This window comes from Engraulis encrasicolus, unplaced genomic scaffold (assembly GCF_034702125.1).
Source record: "Engraulis encrasicolus isolate BLACKSEA-1 unplaced genomic scaffold, IST_EnEncr_1.0 scaffold_26_np1212, whole genome shotgun sequence".
Classification (NCBI taxonomy): Eukaryota; Metazoa; Chordata; class Actinopteri; order Clupeiformes; family Engraulidae; genus Engraulis; species Engraulis encrasicolus.
The window spans coordinates 467,835-487,215 of record NW_026945555.1 but is presented as its reverse complement, the minus strand read 5'-3'; the positions used below and the strand labels follow the sequence as shown (position 1 = coordinate 487,215).

The 19,381-nt window shown below is 44.5% G+C and overlaps 2 protein-coding genes across 2 annotated transcripts in view; both read left to right on the top strand.

The window, feature by feature from the left end:
• LOC134442970 (rap guanine nucleotide exchange factor 2-like) overlaps positions 1–1,968 on the top strand; it is a 117,883-nt gene extending 115,915 nt beyond the window's left edge. Inside the window, exon 34 of the mRNA XM_063192923.1 lies at positions 1,152–1,968. Within this exon, the coding sequence (XP_063048993.1) occupies positions 1,152–1,177 (26 nt within the window). The 3' untranslated portion in view covers positions 1,178–1,968. The remainder of the gene's footprint in view (positions 1–1,151) is intronic.
• Positions 1,969–11,192: 9,224 nt separating this feature from the next.
• The window catches only part of LOC134442946 (NACHT, LRR and PYD domains-containing protein 3-like), a 59,556-nt gene continuing 51,367 nt past the window's right edge, over positions 11,193–19,381 (top strand). Inside the window, exon 1 of the mRNA XM_063192904.1 lies at positions 11,193–11,256. The gene's annotated coding sequence lies outside the window, so the exon portion shown is untranslated. The remainder of the gene's footprint in view (positions 11,257–19,381) is intronic.

Genomic DNA, 19,381 nt, shown 5'->3' with positions numbered 1-19,381 from the left:
TCGTGCAGACTGATTTTGCAATCGCTGTGAGATTAAACAAAGAGGGACTGCAGTCTAATACAGATGTGTGTTAATTTCATATGCTATTCGAATTCATGACAACTAATAATATGATGTTGGTGAGGGCTTTAAACTTATTGACTCATTGGCGAGACAGGAAATAATTTCCTTGGGGGGAAAGCCCCCAAAATCAGATGTCACACGCCCCCCCTGAGATGCCTCCGTGCGCCCTCCAGGGGGGCTTACGCCCCACTTTGAGAAACACTGACCTATGGCAATAAAAGCACAGAGTTTTGTGAGAGCCATGTGAGAGTGTTCTTCTGGCTGCAGAGTTTTACAAATAGATCGCCAAACACAACGTGCTTTTACTGAACAAAGTCAAAAAAAACCCTGTACAAATTTAAGGAAGAATATAAGATAGCTTCAAGACATTATACTATTCTCAAAATGATGTAGAGTTCCTTGTGTAGTCCAGTATCTGTGTGGGCTTCTCTGCTCTAGACCAGTGGTTCCCAACCTATGGGTCGGGACCCACCTCATGGGTGGCCAAAGATCCACACGGGGTCGCGGAGCCCTCTTGATTTTAAGGGGTTTCATTTTAAATATATATAGCCCATGTTGAATAAAAGACAAAGCATTTAACTAATAAATGCATAGAATCAACAAATTGTAAGTGCTACATTAAACATTTATTCTATATTTGACCAAACACGAATTGAGGAATAAAATAACTAAATTAGTTTTCACAGGAAACAGAGGGCATCTTGTGACTCCGTCTCGTGCGGGCGCGCGCGTGGTTGGGTCACCAAAGCTTACAATAGTAAAAACATGGGTCCCTTAAGAAAAAGGTTGGGAACCACTGCTCTAGACAACTCTAGTCATCTGCTCTTTCTGTCCACCACTTCCTGGTCGCTGTTGGTAGACTTGTGCCGCGTCAGTAAAACACGACACCACTAGCGCACGTGAAGTACGCACGGACTGATGCCGGGTATCATTCTCCCTTGCGTGCGTGCGTGCGTGCGTGCGTGCGTGCCTGCAGTAACTCTCCGTTGTATTTTGTCGTTTTTGTGATTTTTGTATTTTGTCGTTTTTGTGATTTTTGTATTTTGTCGTTTTTGTGATTTTTGTATTTTGTCGTTTTTGTTTTGCAGAAGACGAGCAGGTGTCTGCTGTGTGAGGAGGCTGCCGCGTTCCCATTGGTGGATTTAGCGTCCTGTTCCCGCCCACGTCTCTCCTGATTGGTGGATTGGTGTCCTCTCTGCCTTCTCATTGGCTGATCTGCCTTAATGCATTCTGATTGGTCAATGTGTTTGGTAGCCCTGGCCCCCTTGTTGGCTGGAGGAGGAGAAAAGGGGCGGGAACATTGTGGAGAGAGCACACACACACACACATACACACACACACACACACACACACACACTGGCACTTTGGACAATATGAACAGACTGAAAAGACTTGTGAAATACACACAAACACACACACACACACACACACACACACACACACACACACAGAGTGCGGTGCGAAATAAATACACACATTCACACACCTACACACAGAGTGCGGTGCGACATTCATGTGGTTATTGAATATTGAGACTGGAAAGAAGAACTCCAAACTTCTGTGGCCTGAAACCACACCCCCTCTCCTGAAACCACGCCCCTCTCCTGAAACCATGCCCCTCTCCTGAAACCATGCCCCTCCCCTCTATGAAACACACCCTCTGAGAGACCTCCTGAAACCCCACACACTCACGGACACACATGGACACTCACACACACACACACACACACACACACACACTCTCACATCACTGGCGGACCCTCACACCGCTCCATCTGACCTCTCCTGACCCCCAGACTCATTCATCTGCACTTTTTAAACTGTTTTATATGAGCTCAAGAACAACACACACACACACACACACACACACACACACACACACACACACACACACACACGACACACACACACACACACACACACACACACACACACACACACACACACGACACACACACATTGCGGCACAGCACAGGGCAGCAGCTACCTGGATGTGAAAACTCCTCAGACCTTACATCATCGTCACCATCACCATCATCATCAACATCTTCGTCATCATCATCACCATCATCTTCGTCATCATCATCACCATCATCTCAGTCATCATCATCCATCATCATCATAATCTTTTTCTGTCATCATCATCACCATCACTGTCATCACCATCACCATCACCATCATCATCACCACCATCATCAACATGTCTGTCATGGCCTCCACCCTCTTCTACTGTGTGTGTGTTTGCATGTGTGTGTGTGTGTGTGTGTGTATATATGTGTGTGTGTGTGTGTGTGTGTGTGTGTGTGGATGTGTGTGTGTGTAAAAGGCTAAAAGGCTTTCTTTCTCTATCTACAGCACACAGTCTCCTTCTGCCTTTATACACACACGCGCTCACAACATACACTAGACCCATATGGCCATTTTGTCCTGTCAGACTAGCTGCAGAGCTAACGTCAGCCTAGACTCATGTCCGGACGGGCTAGCTAGCACAGACTAGCTGCAGAGCTAACGTCAGCCGAGACTCACGTCCGGACGGGCTAGCTAGCTCAGACTAGCTGCAGCGCTAACGTCAGCCTAGACTCATGTCCAGACGGGCTAGCTAGCACAGACTAGCTGCAGAGCTAACGTCAGCCTAGACTCATGTCCGGACGGGCTAGCTAGCTCAGCCTAGCTGCAGAGCTAACGTCAGCCTAGACTCATGTCCGGACGGGCTAGCTAGCTCAGACTAGCTGCAGAGCTAACGTCAGCCTAGACTCATGTCCGGACGGGCTAGCTAGCTCAGACTAGCTGCAGAGCTAACGTCAGCCTAGACTCATGTTCGGACGGGCTAGCTAGCACAGATTAGCAGCTGCGTTAGCACAAACTTTCGACAGAGCTAGCAGTACCGTTAGCAGTGAAACACAGCTGTCTGGATAACATGCACCAGCAGCTAAGCTGTGAGTTTAAAGTGGTTTGACGCTAATTAGCTAGCGTGTGTGGCAGGGTGAGGCACAGTGGCTAACAGTTGTAGGTTAAGATCTGAATGCAGTCATTAAAACACTAAAGCTGCAGCTGCCAGACCAGGGGTGTCCAACTCAAATTGACTAAGGGCCCAAATCAAAGTCTGGAATGAAGTCGCGGGCTGAACTGAGTTATTTTTAAAAAATGGACTGAAAGTGGCATGAATGCACTTCATACTCATAGTTAAATTTCACATACACTCTTTTCCCATCATATTTGTCTGTTCAAATGTGTCTACCCATCCTGTGACACAGGAAATTTCATGTTCAAGTTGTGTTACGCTATACATTAATGGTGTATTTGGGCCAACTGTAATACACATTTGAAATGATCTCGCAGGCCAAATAAAATGACTGCGGGCCAAATTTGACATCCCTGTGCTAGACTGTTAGCCGTTAGCCATGTAGCCGACATCAGCTAACGCTAACCACAGTTGTTAGACTGTTAGCCATTAGCCACGTAGCCGAGCTCAGCTAACAGTGATTTTAACCCGGCTAAGAGGTCGGTTACTATGGTGACTGCTAAGAAATGGTAGAATAGAGAAAAGGTGGCGACTGAGGGGCAGACATGCGGTGCGGACATCACATACCCTGATATCAGAGGAGGTGTTCTAATCAGACATGCGGTGCGGACATCACATAGTACCCTGATAATAGAGGACGAGGAGGTGTTCTAATCAGCCTGGAAGGGGTGTCTGTGTCTGTGTCTGTGTCCGATTGTTCATGTTCGTTTTTTATTCATCATGCACTGACTTCTGGAGGTGTGCGTGTGTGCGTGTGCGTGTGCGTGTGCGTGTGCGCGTGTGCGTGTGCGTGTGTGTGTGTGTGTGTGTGTGTGTGTGTGTGTGTGTGTGTGTGTGTGTGTGTGTGTGCGTGTGTGTGTGTGTGTGTGTTTCTTGCCACCGAACAAACCTTCACGTTCGTGCTGCTCTACATTTGACTGTAATGGTCTGAGGGATAAAGAACTGTCACCATGGACACACAACGGTCACCTTGACAATTGTCACCATGGAGAGATGTGTCATCTTGAGGAGAAGTGTCACCTGATGGCTTTTGAGACTGCATAGCTGTCCCCATGGCAACAAGTGTTCCCATGACAACCCCATGGCAAGCCCATTGTTTATGACTGAAGAGAACACTCCACAATCTTTTAAAACTCGTCGGCCACTTTTGTATTCGTCCGTCACGTTGTTTGTAATGTAATAAGAACTTTCTCTCTCTCTCACACACGCACACGCACACACACACACACATACCCTCAAAGAAACAACAACAGCAGCCGATCAAGCACACACACACACACACACACACACACACACACACACACACACACACACACACACACACACACACATGACCACAGCATCAGAGTAACAGCAGTAGTAGAAATGAAAGCATCTCCCTGTGGGTAGCCCGGACCCGGTTCAGGCGAGGCCCAGAGCCGGCCCGGAGGTGTCCGTAGTTTACAGCCTCTTCGCTGAACATCTCTGAGAAATATCACAATGCAGGCTCAAGATGGCGGCACCCAGGCGAGGCTGACATGCGGCCCAGACCCGGTCCAGCCGAGGCCTAGGTGCGGCCCGGGCCCGGCCCAGTGGAGGCTGAGATGCGGTGCATGCAGTGTAAGAGTGTGTGACAGTACGTGCAGTGGGGAGGTCTGCTGTGTGGCCTGCTGTGAAGTAAAACATTAGTCAAGTCCCCTCCCACTCACATGACCTGAAGAGCCAGATGCAGCCCAGATGCGGCCCAGACGAGGCCCAGATGAGGTGTGTACGATAGTGAAGTCCTGACATGACCTGGCAAGCCTGGACCCCATTTCTCAAACACAACGTTGCTAACCAGCTAGAAACTTACTAGGTGTCCAATGGGAAATTGCATTGCAACCAAGTAAGAGGCTAAATAAGTTAGCAACAACGTTGTCGAGAACCACTCCCCTGACTTGGCCCGGATGCGGCTCACACGAGGCCCAGATACGGCCCTGACTAGCCTGACTAGCTCGTACGTCTTTTACAAAGACACTTGGTGGACTGTGTATTGGTTGTTTTTATTTTGATTTTCTTTGATTTCATTTTTTTTTGTATTTTGAATACAATAATTGTACATATCGGTTATTATATTTTTTTGTTGAATTGTAGAAAGTGTAACTATGTCGACGCCTCAACATCCTGTGGGGTAGCTATGGCGACCGTGATCGAGTCCTAGTTGAAATAAATGAATAAATAAATAAATAAGTAAATAAATGAATAATGCACTTACTCTTACTCTTCTTCCTCCTCTTCTTCTTCTTCCTCTTCTTCTTTCTTCTTCTTCTTCCTCCTCTTTTTCTTCTTCTTCCTCCTCTTTTTCTTCTTCTTCTTCCTCTTCTTCCTCCTCTTCTTCTTCCTCCTCTTTTTCTTCTTCTTCTTCCTCTTCTTCCTCCTTGTCCTCTTCTTACTCTTCTTCTTTATTCTTCTTCCTCCTCCTCTTCTTCCTCCTCCTCTTCCTTGTTCTTCCTCGTCCTCTTCTTCCTCCTCTTCTTCTTCCTCCTCCTCTTCCTTGTTCTTCCTCCTCCTCTTCTTCCTCCTCCTCTTCTTCTTCCTCTTCTTCTTCTTCCTCTTCTTCTTCTCTGTTGAATTCTGTCTCGTCCACAGAGCTCTTGGTCGCCTCCTAGTGATTGCACAAGATATGTCATGAAGTCATGGAAGTAACTTGAAGTGTGTAACTCTCTCGTACTTATCTTTTGTTTATTATTTGTTTGTTTTTTCTTTTTTTTTCTTTTTTAATCTGACGGGTGTATGTCAGAACCAATAAAAAGAGACAACTGTCAGTCAGACCTGTTTTCACGTGTTTGGTGATCACACATAGAATTCTCTTTTCTGATTGGCTGATGGGGTGACCATTAATTCAGTTGAACTGGACAGGCGTCAAGCTGCGACTAAGTTAGACGTGCATAGAGACTTCATGTGGAATGCTGACGGTATCTAAGCGATAATGCTGTAGAAACCATGCACATCATCTACAGAAAATTAAATAATCACAATGTTGGGACTCAAAACGAAGATTCTAGATGCGTCCAAGTTAGTCTCTGTGCTGCTTTCAGACAGTAAATACCTCAAGTAAACTTTATTGCTTTATTGTATTCTCAAACGCTTCAGCTCTGGCTGTGCAAGTTGTTTCAAAGTAGGCCTATTTGTGAGTGCGCTGAGCAAGTTGTTTTAAAGTAGGCCTATTTGTGAGTGCGCTGAGCAAGTTGTTTTAAAGTAGGCCTATTTGTGAGTGCGCTGAGCACTCCGAGAGGTTGTAGGTGACCCTCCCCAGTTGCTCGGGCCCCCCAGTGCATTAGTCACACATGCAGTATCAGGCTGGGGAGAAGAGGGAAAGCAATACCAGCCAGCAAAACCAACCAGCCGCTTCCAAGATGCCACAGTCACTACTCAAGTTTATATTATATTATTATTATTATTATTATTTTTAGCTTTATTTAACCAGGGATAAAATCACATTGAGAATAAAATTCTCTTTTACAAGTGAGCCCTGGCCAAGGCAGCAGCACACATCACAATTACATTTACAGACAGGACACAGACAAAACAGAACAGATTAATATGGATGAAGAGATAAAATTACACAATAAAAACCATAAAATAATAAACATAAAACAAGATTAAAAGGAGATTACAAGATTAAAAGCAAGTGCAGACATATTATATTATATTATATTATATTATATTATATTATTATATATATGTTTATTTACAGTATAACGCGACTTTGAGTGTATTATTATTATTATTATTATTAATATTGTTATTGTTATTGTTATTGTTATTATTATTATATACATACACAGGGTGTCCATTTTCTGGTAATGCATGTGCAAGCATCAAGGCACAGGCCACAAATGGAACTGCACTCTCTGCAATCTCTTCATACACAGTGAGCAAATAAGAATGGCGATCACTGCTAGATGTATTATTATTAAAGGGGTTTATAGTCATTGTGTCAAGGCAGGGGCCCGAGGAGAGCGAGGGGTGGAGATAGAGAAAAAGCAACAGAGAGAAAGAGAGAGATGAGAGAGAGCAACGCCAACAGTGCTCTACCAGGAGAGAGGCTTCAAATAAAATGGTTATCCCTCTGGCATAGTGGGCATTAGGCTACATATCTGAAAACAGGGGCCCACGAGGGTGCAGGGCCCACCGGTGAGAGGCCCCTTTAAGCCAAAATTGCCGGGGGGGGGCCCTATTTCTCCCCCAGTGCAGTCCTGCTCCATGATCCCAATGTGCCCCATGCAGGCCCATCCTCGTCCGGATACCGGGTCAGACTATGCTGCCTTACACAACATGTTGTGACTATGCTGCCTTACAGCAGTGGTTCTTAACCTGGGGTGCGGGCACCCCCGGGGGGTGCGCCAGAGATTTCAGGGGGTGCACAGAATTTTGTTTCTGTTGAGGTGGTGACCAAAATTCTGCTTGCGAACATTATAATTAGACCAAATCAAAACCAAATTAAAACATGTTTTGGTCCCCATGTAAAGTCATTAAGGTATTGATTAATGTCTCAAGCAACAATCATTGTAATTCATCACTTAAATATTTTTTTAGTGTGTATACACGTGTAGAAGTCTGGGTTGGGGGTGCGCGGCACGTCTTGGGCACAGGTAAGGGGGTGCATTTAGAAAAAAAGGTTAAGAACCTTACACAACCGTTCTCTCTTGTGGTCTGCTGGTAACCAGGCAAGTTCAGACGTCCCCCTCTCACCTGTCCTGCGGCGTCTGTCGTGTCGTGTCTCATCTCGTCCGTTCTCTCTCTTTCCCTCTCTCATCTCATCTCTCTCTCCCTCTCGTCTCTCTCTTTCTCATCTCTCTACTCTGTTCTGCTGTGTCTCTTTCTCTCTCCCTCTCTCATCTCTCTTCTCCCTCTCTCCTCTCTTCCTCTCTACTTCTCTCTCATCTCTCTCCTCCCTCTCTCCTTCTCTCTCATCTCTCTTCTCCTTCTCTACTTCTCTCTCATCTCTTGTCTCCCTCTCTCCTCCCTCTCTCCTTCTCTCTCTCACCTCTCTTCTCCCTCTCTCCTTCTTTCTCCCTATCTCTCTCTCTCTCTCTCTCTCTCTCTCTCTCTCTCTCTCTCTCTCTCTCTCTCTCGTTTCTCCGCTCAGCTGTGTCTCAGCACCTGCACTAAAGAACTAAGAGCGGTTTAGTTCCCACCAGACCTCGTCACCCCGTGACATACGGTAGAAATGACAGGCGAGATTCAGCATGCTCTCTGTCCATCGTCGAGCTGTCATTCAAACTGTAAGGATGTTTCTGTGATTTAAAAAATATATATAATTTGTTTATTAATGAGGACTGTGCTAAACGGAATTATACATTCATAGCGTTAATAGCGCTGTTATAAAGTTAGTGGATGATTTTATCCAGCTATCGTCTCCGTCAGTGGAGACAGGCGCCTACACACCTTCTCTCTCATGTCTTTCACAGGTAGGGGGTGCACGCGTTTATAAGCGGCACCCCCGTTTACCAACCATTACCCTGAGGAGTTGACTGTACACCACCAAGCAGACCAAGACACAAGAATTGGGTTTTAAACAGGATTGATGCATTTATTCATTTGACCCCAAATCCCATGTTCTCCCCATAGTTCACCAGTCTCTCCTTCGATTCACGATCCCACCCGCTCCCCATAGTTCAGCAAGTCCTTATCCAAGTGGCTCATCAGGAGCGACAGTCTCTCCATGGCGGGGGTAGAGCCATCGCTTCGCCATAGTCAGGCTGGGGAGCAGAGGAGAGTCATTATCAGTGGGCGGGCCTCGCAAGTTGTTGTATTATCACCAAAATGCAGAGTCACTATTATACAGCCAGTGCAGACGCTTCCCAGTTAATAATCACCAGTTGTACACGCTACACAGCAACCCGTTGGCACAGCAAATAAGTGAAGAGTTTGTTCACACAGAAGTGCGGCACACCACGACATAGCAAATCAAAAGACCAGCCATCCGCGCTGGTGGAACATCGGTGAGCTCCGCTTATGGCGGTGGGTAAAAGAGTCTTAATGTGAGGGCCCAGTCGTGGGGGGAGAGAAGCAAGAGCGCGCGAGCAAGGGAGAGTGAGGAGGAGAGCTAGGGCCAGGCGCAGCTTGCCCGTCCAGGAAGGAGGGTTGAGCTTCAACTTGAAGTGCCACAGTATAAACACATGAGTCCAGGCTACGGAATTCACAATCACTTAACTTTCAGTTGTGTCGTGGCATCCACTCCTGCGCCGAGGTTGCGCTCCCTTGGTATCCCTGCAGGTTGCCAGGTTCAGATCCTTAGGACCTCTTCGATACGGTTCCGCCTCCATCCTGGCTCCGGCCGGCTACCGGCATGGCATGCCCTCCGTCCGGCAGCTGCTTTGCCCATCTGCGGCCGTCTCCTCCTCTGGTGCTCGCTCGCCACCTCTCGCTGCGTCCTCTTCCCCCCGGCGTTCCTCTCCATCTCTGCACACCTGCAGATTAAAAAGTGTTTCTCCAACCCCTCTGCTCCAATTGCAATCAACCTCAGTCCTTCTCCACACCTGTAACCCATAGTCAATCACAGTGCATTAAAAACAATCCTGTTGGCTGGTCCAAAGTTGTTATTTTTTTTGGTCCCCTCCCCCACTGATCCAGTCACCCCTGTGACATGTCCACCAACGAGCTGTCATTTAAGGGTAAGGTACATCTAAGGACTTTTCTATAATTATTATTTTTTTTTAATCTTAAGTCGACTATAGACACGGGCGCAGATAAGTGCGTAGATGCGCTATTTACAGAGGCTATTTACAGAGGCTACATGTTATGTGAAGTGTTTCGTCGCAAGTTTGACTATGGAAATTGGCACATTGTTAAAACAGCATTCAAGATCATAGAGTAAGGATAAAGCCCAGCCGCATGACTGACGCTAATGAATGTGTATTAAAGAGGCATTTTGTAGGCCTATGTCAATAATAAAAAAAACACACACATACTACGTGGACGTTACTTTGCTATCGTTATTGGAACATACTGGCTCGGAATGAGCAGGAGTGACTTTGGTGCCCGCGCGGTTTCTACTGTCCATTTACATGTGTGACAGGGAGCGCGCACCTTGTAGCGAGATTCTCATCATCGGCATGACTTTGGGCAGGGGATGTTTTAATTGTTATTTTTTGTTTGCTTGAGAAGACGTCAGATTTAAAAAAAAACTCACGATGAATATTTATCTGTTGAGCTACCGATTGGAACTGTGATTTGCGGAGCGCACACTCTGTCCCGATTCCGAACAATATTCAGGGATTTTTCCAAGTAACTCACCGATGATGAACGTTTGCATTTCGGCATGTTGCTGGCAGAAGTGCTCGAATGGTTTTCTGTCTAGTCCCTTCATTTAAAAAAAAAGTCAGAGACACACGCTAGAATCTAAATAGGCTAGTGCACATGCCGTGTGGTTATAGTTTGCTGTCACTTTACGCCACCATGCTATTCTTGCGTTGTCTTGCTACAGGTGCGTAGTGTAGCCAATGCATTCGAGCCTTCGCACAAATGAGAAGCGCAACAGGCTACGGATAAAAGAAAGGGTTGAAATCGAGTTCCCCAGCTGTCCTTATAAACAATGGTGATGACATCAGAACTTGTTTTAAATACAGGCCAGTAAAACGTTTTTTTATGTTAGCTACATGGGGTTTTAGTTTCAATCAGACAAAAAACAGGACATTTCTATAATTTCATGAAATATCCCGGGACGCCCAGGACAGGTCGCAAAATCAGGACATGTCCCGGAAAATACGGACGTTTGGTCACCCTAGGCAAGACGTCATCATTTGTTGGTTGTACAAGTTCATAATATGCTTTCCAATATGCAGACTCCCGTCCTCCACTTGTGCTTGTGGCCTCGCGTTTTGCTGACGCCCCGCCTCCGTGGAGGAAACAAGTAGCCAAAGTTTCCCCGCTGTCCGCCTATAGCCACAACAAGTTTTGGGAGACTGTTCTTCATTCACCATTCCGATTGCAAATGGGAAATAACATTAGAATTGATTTTTGATAATACATTGAATTGAATTCAACTTCTGTCGTCATTGACGTCACCACGAGGCCACAAGGTGGCAAGGGAGCAAGTGAGGACGGGAGCTGGGAAGCATTCCAGAACTGTTCGAAATCGAAAGAACAACAGCCTTTGGTGAAACACTGCAGTGCCGTTTGAGAAAAGAAGTTTGAGAAACAGTTAAGTAAGTATTTTTGTGATACGGGCATTTGAATCGGATGTATAGTCGAACTAAATGAACTAACCTCCTTACAAGGCGAATGTGTTGAGCATTTAGAGAATGTCTGATAAGCGATGTTACGTAGCCTAAGGGATAGGCCTAGACTACAAGGCGCGCGGATAACGGGAAAAATATATGTGGCCACGACGCCTTTCTCCTATAGAAAGTTGTAACATTGTCCCACCAGCCTTTGTGTTTTTGGGCAGGCCTATTTTACCTAGTCCTAGGCATATGCGTTTCTTTCAGAACAGATGCTATTTTGCTTAGGCCTAATTAGAGCGGAATTGTTCTGTTGTCGCGTCTTTTTTTCCCCACACGCCTTGATCTTTCCAAGATTCCCCTCTGAGATAGCCTAGAAATCTAGACGCCCCTAGCGACCGCAAATTGAATTTGCTCCCGGGGGCAGTCTAGCGGACCCCGGTCGTTTTGCGAGGCTGAAAGTTATCCGATGACAGGGCCAATCAAATCGCGAGGGGGGCCGGGCTACCTAGTAAACAGGAAACTTTCTAAGAAGAAGCATGGTGTCCGTCCGTGCTACGTACAGCACGAAAGTGTTTACTTAATTTAAAAAGCCTGGATGATAATACATTTCGTGGCTGACATGGATTGATGTAATAATACACCATGAACGTATGGGGCACAAATAGACCTCAACACATTACCATTTGATCATTCGATGTTTTAAACTAGCTCGGTAAGCTAAGTTGAGCATTTTACAGAACCAGATAGTCACACGTTATTATCAGACCACTACTGTAGGTGTAGAATGAAATTGCTGCCCCAATTTCTAACAAGACACATGCCATTAAAAACGAGACATTTGGGAGCTTTGGAAGTCTTTGAGTAGCTTACTAAATAGATGGGAATGACACCGAGTCTACCAAGCTAGTGGCTAGCTAACCTGTCGTCAACAACACAGACCTAGGTATCCAGGTTAGGGTTAGTCTTAGAAAAAAAAACTAGGGTTAGAAACAAAAAACTAACATCAAAAAGATAACTAGCTCCGTTATATGGCGGTGGGATCGATAGTCTGGATAGTGGGAGCGAGCTGACCGGGGAGCGTCCTGCGTTGGGAGCGACAATCCGGGAAAGTTGTGGGTAGCTGGCTAGCTAACGCCGAACATGACATGTTGACAACAATCATAAATATAACCATTTAACAAGCCCCAAATTGCTCGACATTTTACTGATTGATCAAGGAGGGTCATGTGGTTGAAAACGAGGCATTTTTGAACTGTATAAGTGAAAACACGATTTATTAGGAAACATGTTTGTGGCTGTGGTCATCACACGAATTCACTGCTACTACGGCTGGAAGTTGCCCGCTTCACCTACAAAGAGGCCCTCGCTAGTGGCTAGCTAACCTGTCGTCAATAGCAGAGCTAGGTATCCAGCCTTGTATTATATGCCTGCCCCAAATTCTAATAAGATTCATGTCATTAAAAACGAGACATTTGGGAGCTTTGAAAGTCTGTAAGTCGCTTACTAAATAGATGGGAATGCCACCTGGTCTACCGACCTAGCGGCTAGCCATGTATTAGTTATGGGTATACAGCTAGCTAGCTAACACCGAACATGCCATGTTGACAACAATCATAAATATAACCATTTAACAAGCCCCAAATTGCTCGACATTTCGCTGATTGATCAAGGAGGGCCATGTGGTTGAAAACGATGCATTTTTGAACTGTATAAGTGAAAACACGATTTATTAGGAAACTTGTTTGTGGCTGTGGTCATCACACGAATTCACTGCTACGACGGCTCGAAATTGCCGCTTCAACTACAAAGGGGCGTGTCGCGTGTACGAGACAGCTGTGACGTTACACAGAAGTGTGTGGGGATTGGTTGTTTGCCATCCAATTGCGTGACGTTGAGTGCTGAAGCAACCGTTTATCCCGCCCACACTGCTGCCCAGCTCTCCTAGACCCTGGTACAGCTTTTTGCTGTACGGGTCTGGCTGCGCTAGGCTACCTCTGAGACGTTACCACACCCAATGCCGAATGCGCCTAGACCAAACTTTACCATGATGAGCCCCATAGACTACCGATAGACTCCAAAGTTGTTGTGCCACTATTTATTTCTGTGCACCTATTTTTTTCTTGTAAGCTACTTTCACAACTCGATGGAGTTGGTGCACAAAATGCTACAAAAAGCTCAACACATTGTAAAGAAGAATGATGACAGTCACAGTAGGCTATATCCTCCATCAGTCTTCCCTTAGCCTATATCATGCCCAAACAGGAGGCAGCGTATTAAGGAAGGCTTTAGCTTATTTTTTATTGTTTATTTTATTTTACTTTAGTAATTCAATTATTTATTTTGTTTTGGTAGGCATATACTTTCCCTATCAACCTGCTGCAGCCCTCCTAGCACCCTATTGCGGCCCCCCAGGGGTCCCCGGGCCCACTTTGAAAACGACTAGCCTAGAGCAGCTAGCGGCTACTCCTGAGGTGCCTAATGAGAAAAGCGCATAAGTGGAGAATGAGCTTATTAAGATCCATTTACATTTAACACTCCCTAAATTTACACTTTTACTTTATTTAAAAAGTTTCACTTGCGTGCTCTTGCGCGCATGGGAGAATATAAGTGTTGAGTGTCGGGGTGTAGTGACCTTAATCTGCTATGCATCAGTCCTCCTCTGGCCGTCAGACTGTCATTTCAAAAGTAAAAAATGTACTGTATATGTCCAACAATATCATATTAGCCTACGCCGGCCTAAATCCAAGTGTATTAGAGCTACAACGAATCAAACAATCAACGTGATTTTTGTCATAGAGAAGTCACATGGAGTGGCAATTAGGATAATTAAGATTGCCAATGCTATATTTCAAATAGGCCTATCCTATCCTGTTCCAAACCCAACTGTAAATCAAAACACGTATTCTTGCAGTTGGCACGGCAGCTTGTTACGCATGGGTAATTTCACAAAAGTTGTTTGGAGTTGGAGAGAAGAGACACTAGGCAATGAAGGCACATCGGCCATAATTCGTTGACTCATCTCATCGGTCACATTTTTCATAAACAAATGTACTGTACTAGGCCTATCTATTTATTTATTTATTTATTTATTTATTCATGTATTTATTTATTTGTGAAAGTGAAAGTGAAAAAGTGAAAGCCCATTGGGAAACTCCAACTCCCATTGTTACACAGCACTCCACAGCACACAAGTGAACACTGCACACAACGAAATTGCATTTATGCCTCACCCGTGCAAGGGGGCAGCCCTCAGTGGCGCCCCATGGGGAGCAGTGCGGTGGGACGGTACCATGCTCAGGGTACCTCAGTCATGGAGGAGGATGGGGGAGAGCACTGGTTGATTACTCCCCCCACCAACCTGGCGGCAACCTCTGGGATGCAAGTCTGACGCCCTAACCGCTCACCCATGACTGCCCACTCACCCATGACTGCCCTTGTTGGATCCCCATTAGTTGTGTGTAGAGTTGGGGTCCTTTTCTTCAATGAAATCAGTTCATCATAGTAGGCCTATTAAAAATTACAACTGAAGATCATACAAAAAACAATACAATAACATATTACAGTAGGCTTTAAGCAAAAGACATTCAAATTACACAGTCAAATACAACCTGCTAATGAATATCAATGTATCAACATTAACATCTACCCTCTTACTCTTTCCTAAAAATATATTGACTTGTTTTTTAAAACTGGCTTTAGAACTTAGGCCTAATTGTGTGATAAAGGTTGGCATACTGTTCCATGCAGTGATAATATTAATTCCCCAATTCATGTTTTTTTGGAACTGGAAGGCCGAAATATATATATATATATATATATATATATATATATATATATATATATATATATATATATATATACACACTATATATATATATATATAAATCAATGACTAGAATAGATCAAGATGTGGACAATGCAACTACAATCCATAAAATTAAAAAATAAACATTGATGAAATTATGGAAATAAATCACCTTTGTCCATGAAATTCTAATTATATGGCCAGGATCTGTATACAGCATACGTTTTTTTTCACAATAGCAAAATCTCTCCAAATACTGTAGGGCCTATGCAGCAGGATGGGTTCCTGTTATTATTGTGATCCCTTTATCTTTGAACTGGAGTAATAGCGCAAAAACAAACAAAGCAGAAAAATAAATTGCACCAAGACTTCAAAACTGTTCCAGCGCCTTTGGGCCCTCAAATGCACTAAACAAAAACTCAACAGTACCGTGAAGCTCATATCATGCAGGCTACTGTCTAAAACCAAAAGTAAGAGGCTTCCATTGTCAGTGGAAGCAATGAAGTGAGCAGAGGGCATTTACATAGTGAATTTGGCATAGCTCTAATTCGTAAGTGTGATACCATTTACAAAGTTGTTACTCAGAGAATAATGAAGCAGATGATCTTTGTTTTATTTCTATACGCAGTTTATGCACAGCTGTTTATAGGTTCATTGAAAAGGACAGTGGTTGACATAAAATATTATGGTCTGTAAATCTGAGTACATTAAATGAATCAAACAAGAGGGTCTTCTAGAAGTGGCGTAGCCCCATAATGCATGCAGTACCACCAGTGGGACGCTGTAATAGTCATTGATTGGTTAATTACCAAAGTATTACTCTACTATGATATATAACCGAGGGCCTTTAGTACACTATGACTCAGTCATTGCCGTTCTGGTAACAGCAAATTTATAACGCTGTGTTTTGAAAGGTTAAGTTACATTTTACCTCTTGTTCAAAGAGGGAGGGAGGAGAGGAGAGGATTGCTCAACGTTTTGTTTTTCAGATTGTCCTGCTAATTGCTAGAATTCTTCAAGATTCAAGATCTGTTTATTACATCTTATTATAGGTTTGAAGCATATAAAGAGTACATTTTGTTGTGTTTTGTGTCCTCAGAAAGATTAAAAAAAAGAAAAAGAAAAAAAGATAGAGGGGGTGGGGTGGGGTAGGTGGAAAAAGTGCAAAGGCCTTTTTGTCTTCAGCATGAGTTCAGTGGAAGAAACTACTTTGGAGACTGGTAGTGTGAGATTTCAGGCTTCTATACCATTTCCCAGATGGTAATATAGAAAACAGTTCATAGTTGGGATGACTAGGATCAGCCAATATTTGTTTTCCCTTCCTGATGCTCCTTCCCTCGAATAGCTCCAGTGTGGAAGGCAAGTCACTGCCGCATATGTTCTGTGCTGTACGCACAACCCTATGAAGAGCTCTCCTGTTTGATTGAGAGCAGTTCCCATACCATGCTAGCCTAGAAATCTAGACGCCCTTGGCGCGGCCAGGCTAATACCATGCAATAATGGTCCCCGTCAGAATGCTCTCAATGGTGCCTCTTTAAAAAGACATCAGGATCTTGGATCTCATACCAAACTATATCAATCGTCTGAGGTTGTACAGACATTGCTGGCCTTTTTTTACGATGCGCTGTGTGTGACTGTCCCAGGTGAGGTCTTCTGAGATGGTAACGCCTCTCACCCTCTCCACTGTCTCATTGTTGATGTTAATGGTTTCAAACTTCTTTCCTCCTGAAATCAACTATTAATTAATTTGTGTTGGACACATTCAGACACAAGTTGTTTCCTTTACAACACTCCATTTCTTTTTTGTACTTTTTACAAAATGTGTTTTTGTGAAGAATTCAACTGTTATGAATCAGAAGCAGAACTTTGACACACATGTCTACCGCCACAGGATGTTAAGCACAAATATGTTGTGTAACACGTACTCGTATTTGTGGAAAGCCACGGGAATGTGTGACTTATGTTCTTAGTGCAGATAGGCATATTCAATTTATTCTGATCTATTGAATATTCACTCTAAAGAAACAAACAAACAAAACCCAAATTCTATAATGTATCAACTACATCATGAAAACATTGCCATGGCCCATGACCATTGCCGATGGTCACAAATTAGAGTAGGACATTAGAACTTTGATTACAACCAGTGCACCTGTAGTGGATGTACGTTTGCATACTACATGTGGATTCTCCTCTGTCTATTGAAAAGGTGATGAAGTGAATTGTAGTTTTTCTATGGCTAGAAGGGTATCTTTCATATTTATATTGGGGCAGTCTTATGTAGGCGTAATGGGAAGGGGGTTGTCCCCTTCCACCCTCCATGGCTACCCAGGTGAAAAACCCATATACTTAAAGTGTACTTTTTTTGACCGTACTTAGTACAAAGTGTACTATTTTCGGCGATTTAAAGTGCGCTTCATTGCACTATTAGTGCGCTGAAGCACTACTAAAGCAGTACTTCAGCACACTTGCAGCACACTGAGGATGCTAAATTGGCACCGCTTTTGGACAACTTTAAGTGCACTACAAGCATACTTTTGAAAGTATGCTCCAAACACGCTTTTCATGCATTCGTATGGCATTAAGAGTGTGCTTGAGTACACTTCTATAACATTTTATTGTTACTAGAAGTACAATAAAAGTATATTAACTTCATGCTTCTTTGGACTACATTGGAACATTTTAAGTCTGTAAAAAGTATATCATATGAAGTATTGTAAATATATAACAGGTATGCTTGAAGTGTATTTACAGTACACTCCCAAGTACATGAAATAATATAAATGTAATATTACAATCCATGCTGGTTCTCAGAGTTTGTACTTTACACACAACCACAGTCACAGTAGTGTTACAGTATGCATGCTTAGCATGACTGACATTTACAATCATTGCATTGTTACAGAGATTTCAGGTACACATTTCACTTTCTTTCAATCTTGCTCCTCCTTCCTGCAATTGATCACATGGATTGATGATTAATGATTACACCATACTCAATGTTTGAACAATTAGTTCCAACTTACCTTCAATGAAGATACTAAGGGAAGTGTGAGCCTATATATACCAGAACATATACGTGACCATCATAATGATGGTGGGAACATGGTCATTTTTTGTGTACCACTTTAAATTTTAAAAACCCCTACAATAAACACAGAATATAACAATGAGTAATATTTTCATGCAAACCAAAAATATTCCTTCAGGATGAATGGCTTTCTGTTTGAGAAATTTACCTCCAAGAACTGCATTGCATGAAAGGACATGCATGATGGTGCATTATGGGTAAATGCACTTTGTGTAAGTGTCACAGGGTGACAATTGAGGCCTAAGTGAACCGAAAACTAGATGTCATTCATTCCCAATGTAATGCACCTGGAGCATGATTAGGATAATGGAGCGCAGGTGAGGAGGATGGAGGTGATTGGTGCACGTGGGTTGGTGAGCAGAGTTTTAAACAGCAAGAAACTAGACTGTGAGGAGGAAGCCGCAAGGAGAGATGACTGCGAGAATGCCATCCTGAGGGGAGAGAGAGGCGAGAGTGGAGCGGCAAGATGGGAGACGTCGGACACCGGTAACCGGACAGAGCCAGGCGAAAGGGACGAGAAGTTGGATGAGAAGTGGACGCGATCCTATGGATCAGAAGGCAAACTGGCAGCTCGGAGGAGAGCGCGACTGGCATAGTGCCCAGAAGGAGTCCGCAATCAGAGTGACGGCCAGGTGAACCTGCCTCGATGGAAAGGGGTGAGATGGACATGCACCCCACCGTGAAGATGAGTGACTCGTATTCGCCTGGTTACTGCGCGCCGTGAGTGCGCCGCTCTCTCTCTCTCTCTCTCTCTCTCTCTCTCTCGCTCTCTCTCTCTCTCTTTTCCTCTCGCTCGCACCCAAGACTGCTGAAGACCAACCAGCTATTCCGGGCCTACGCAGAAGAACTCCCATCGCTTCTCATCACCGCCAGCTGCTCCCGATTGAACGTGTGTGCCATGCCCCCGTTGCAGTGTAATTCACCTCGCAACCCCCGCACGGATGGACTTGGTGGCTGGACTGTCCAAGCATTCCATTGGAGACTTCAGACTTGGGCGTGGGTGGGTTCCCCCGTGGGTAATGAACAGAGACAACTAGGCCTACCCCTTTTGACTTTTAATCCAGTGGTGGTAAATAGAACGAAAACTGGAACTTGTGTCTTGGTTTTTGGTGTTGTGCAGTGAACTCCCAGGGTAGTAGTATCAAAGTGGGCGCGGCCAGCAAACGCGCGCCCCACCTGTGACATAAGCACACTTTGAAGATTTTTGGGTG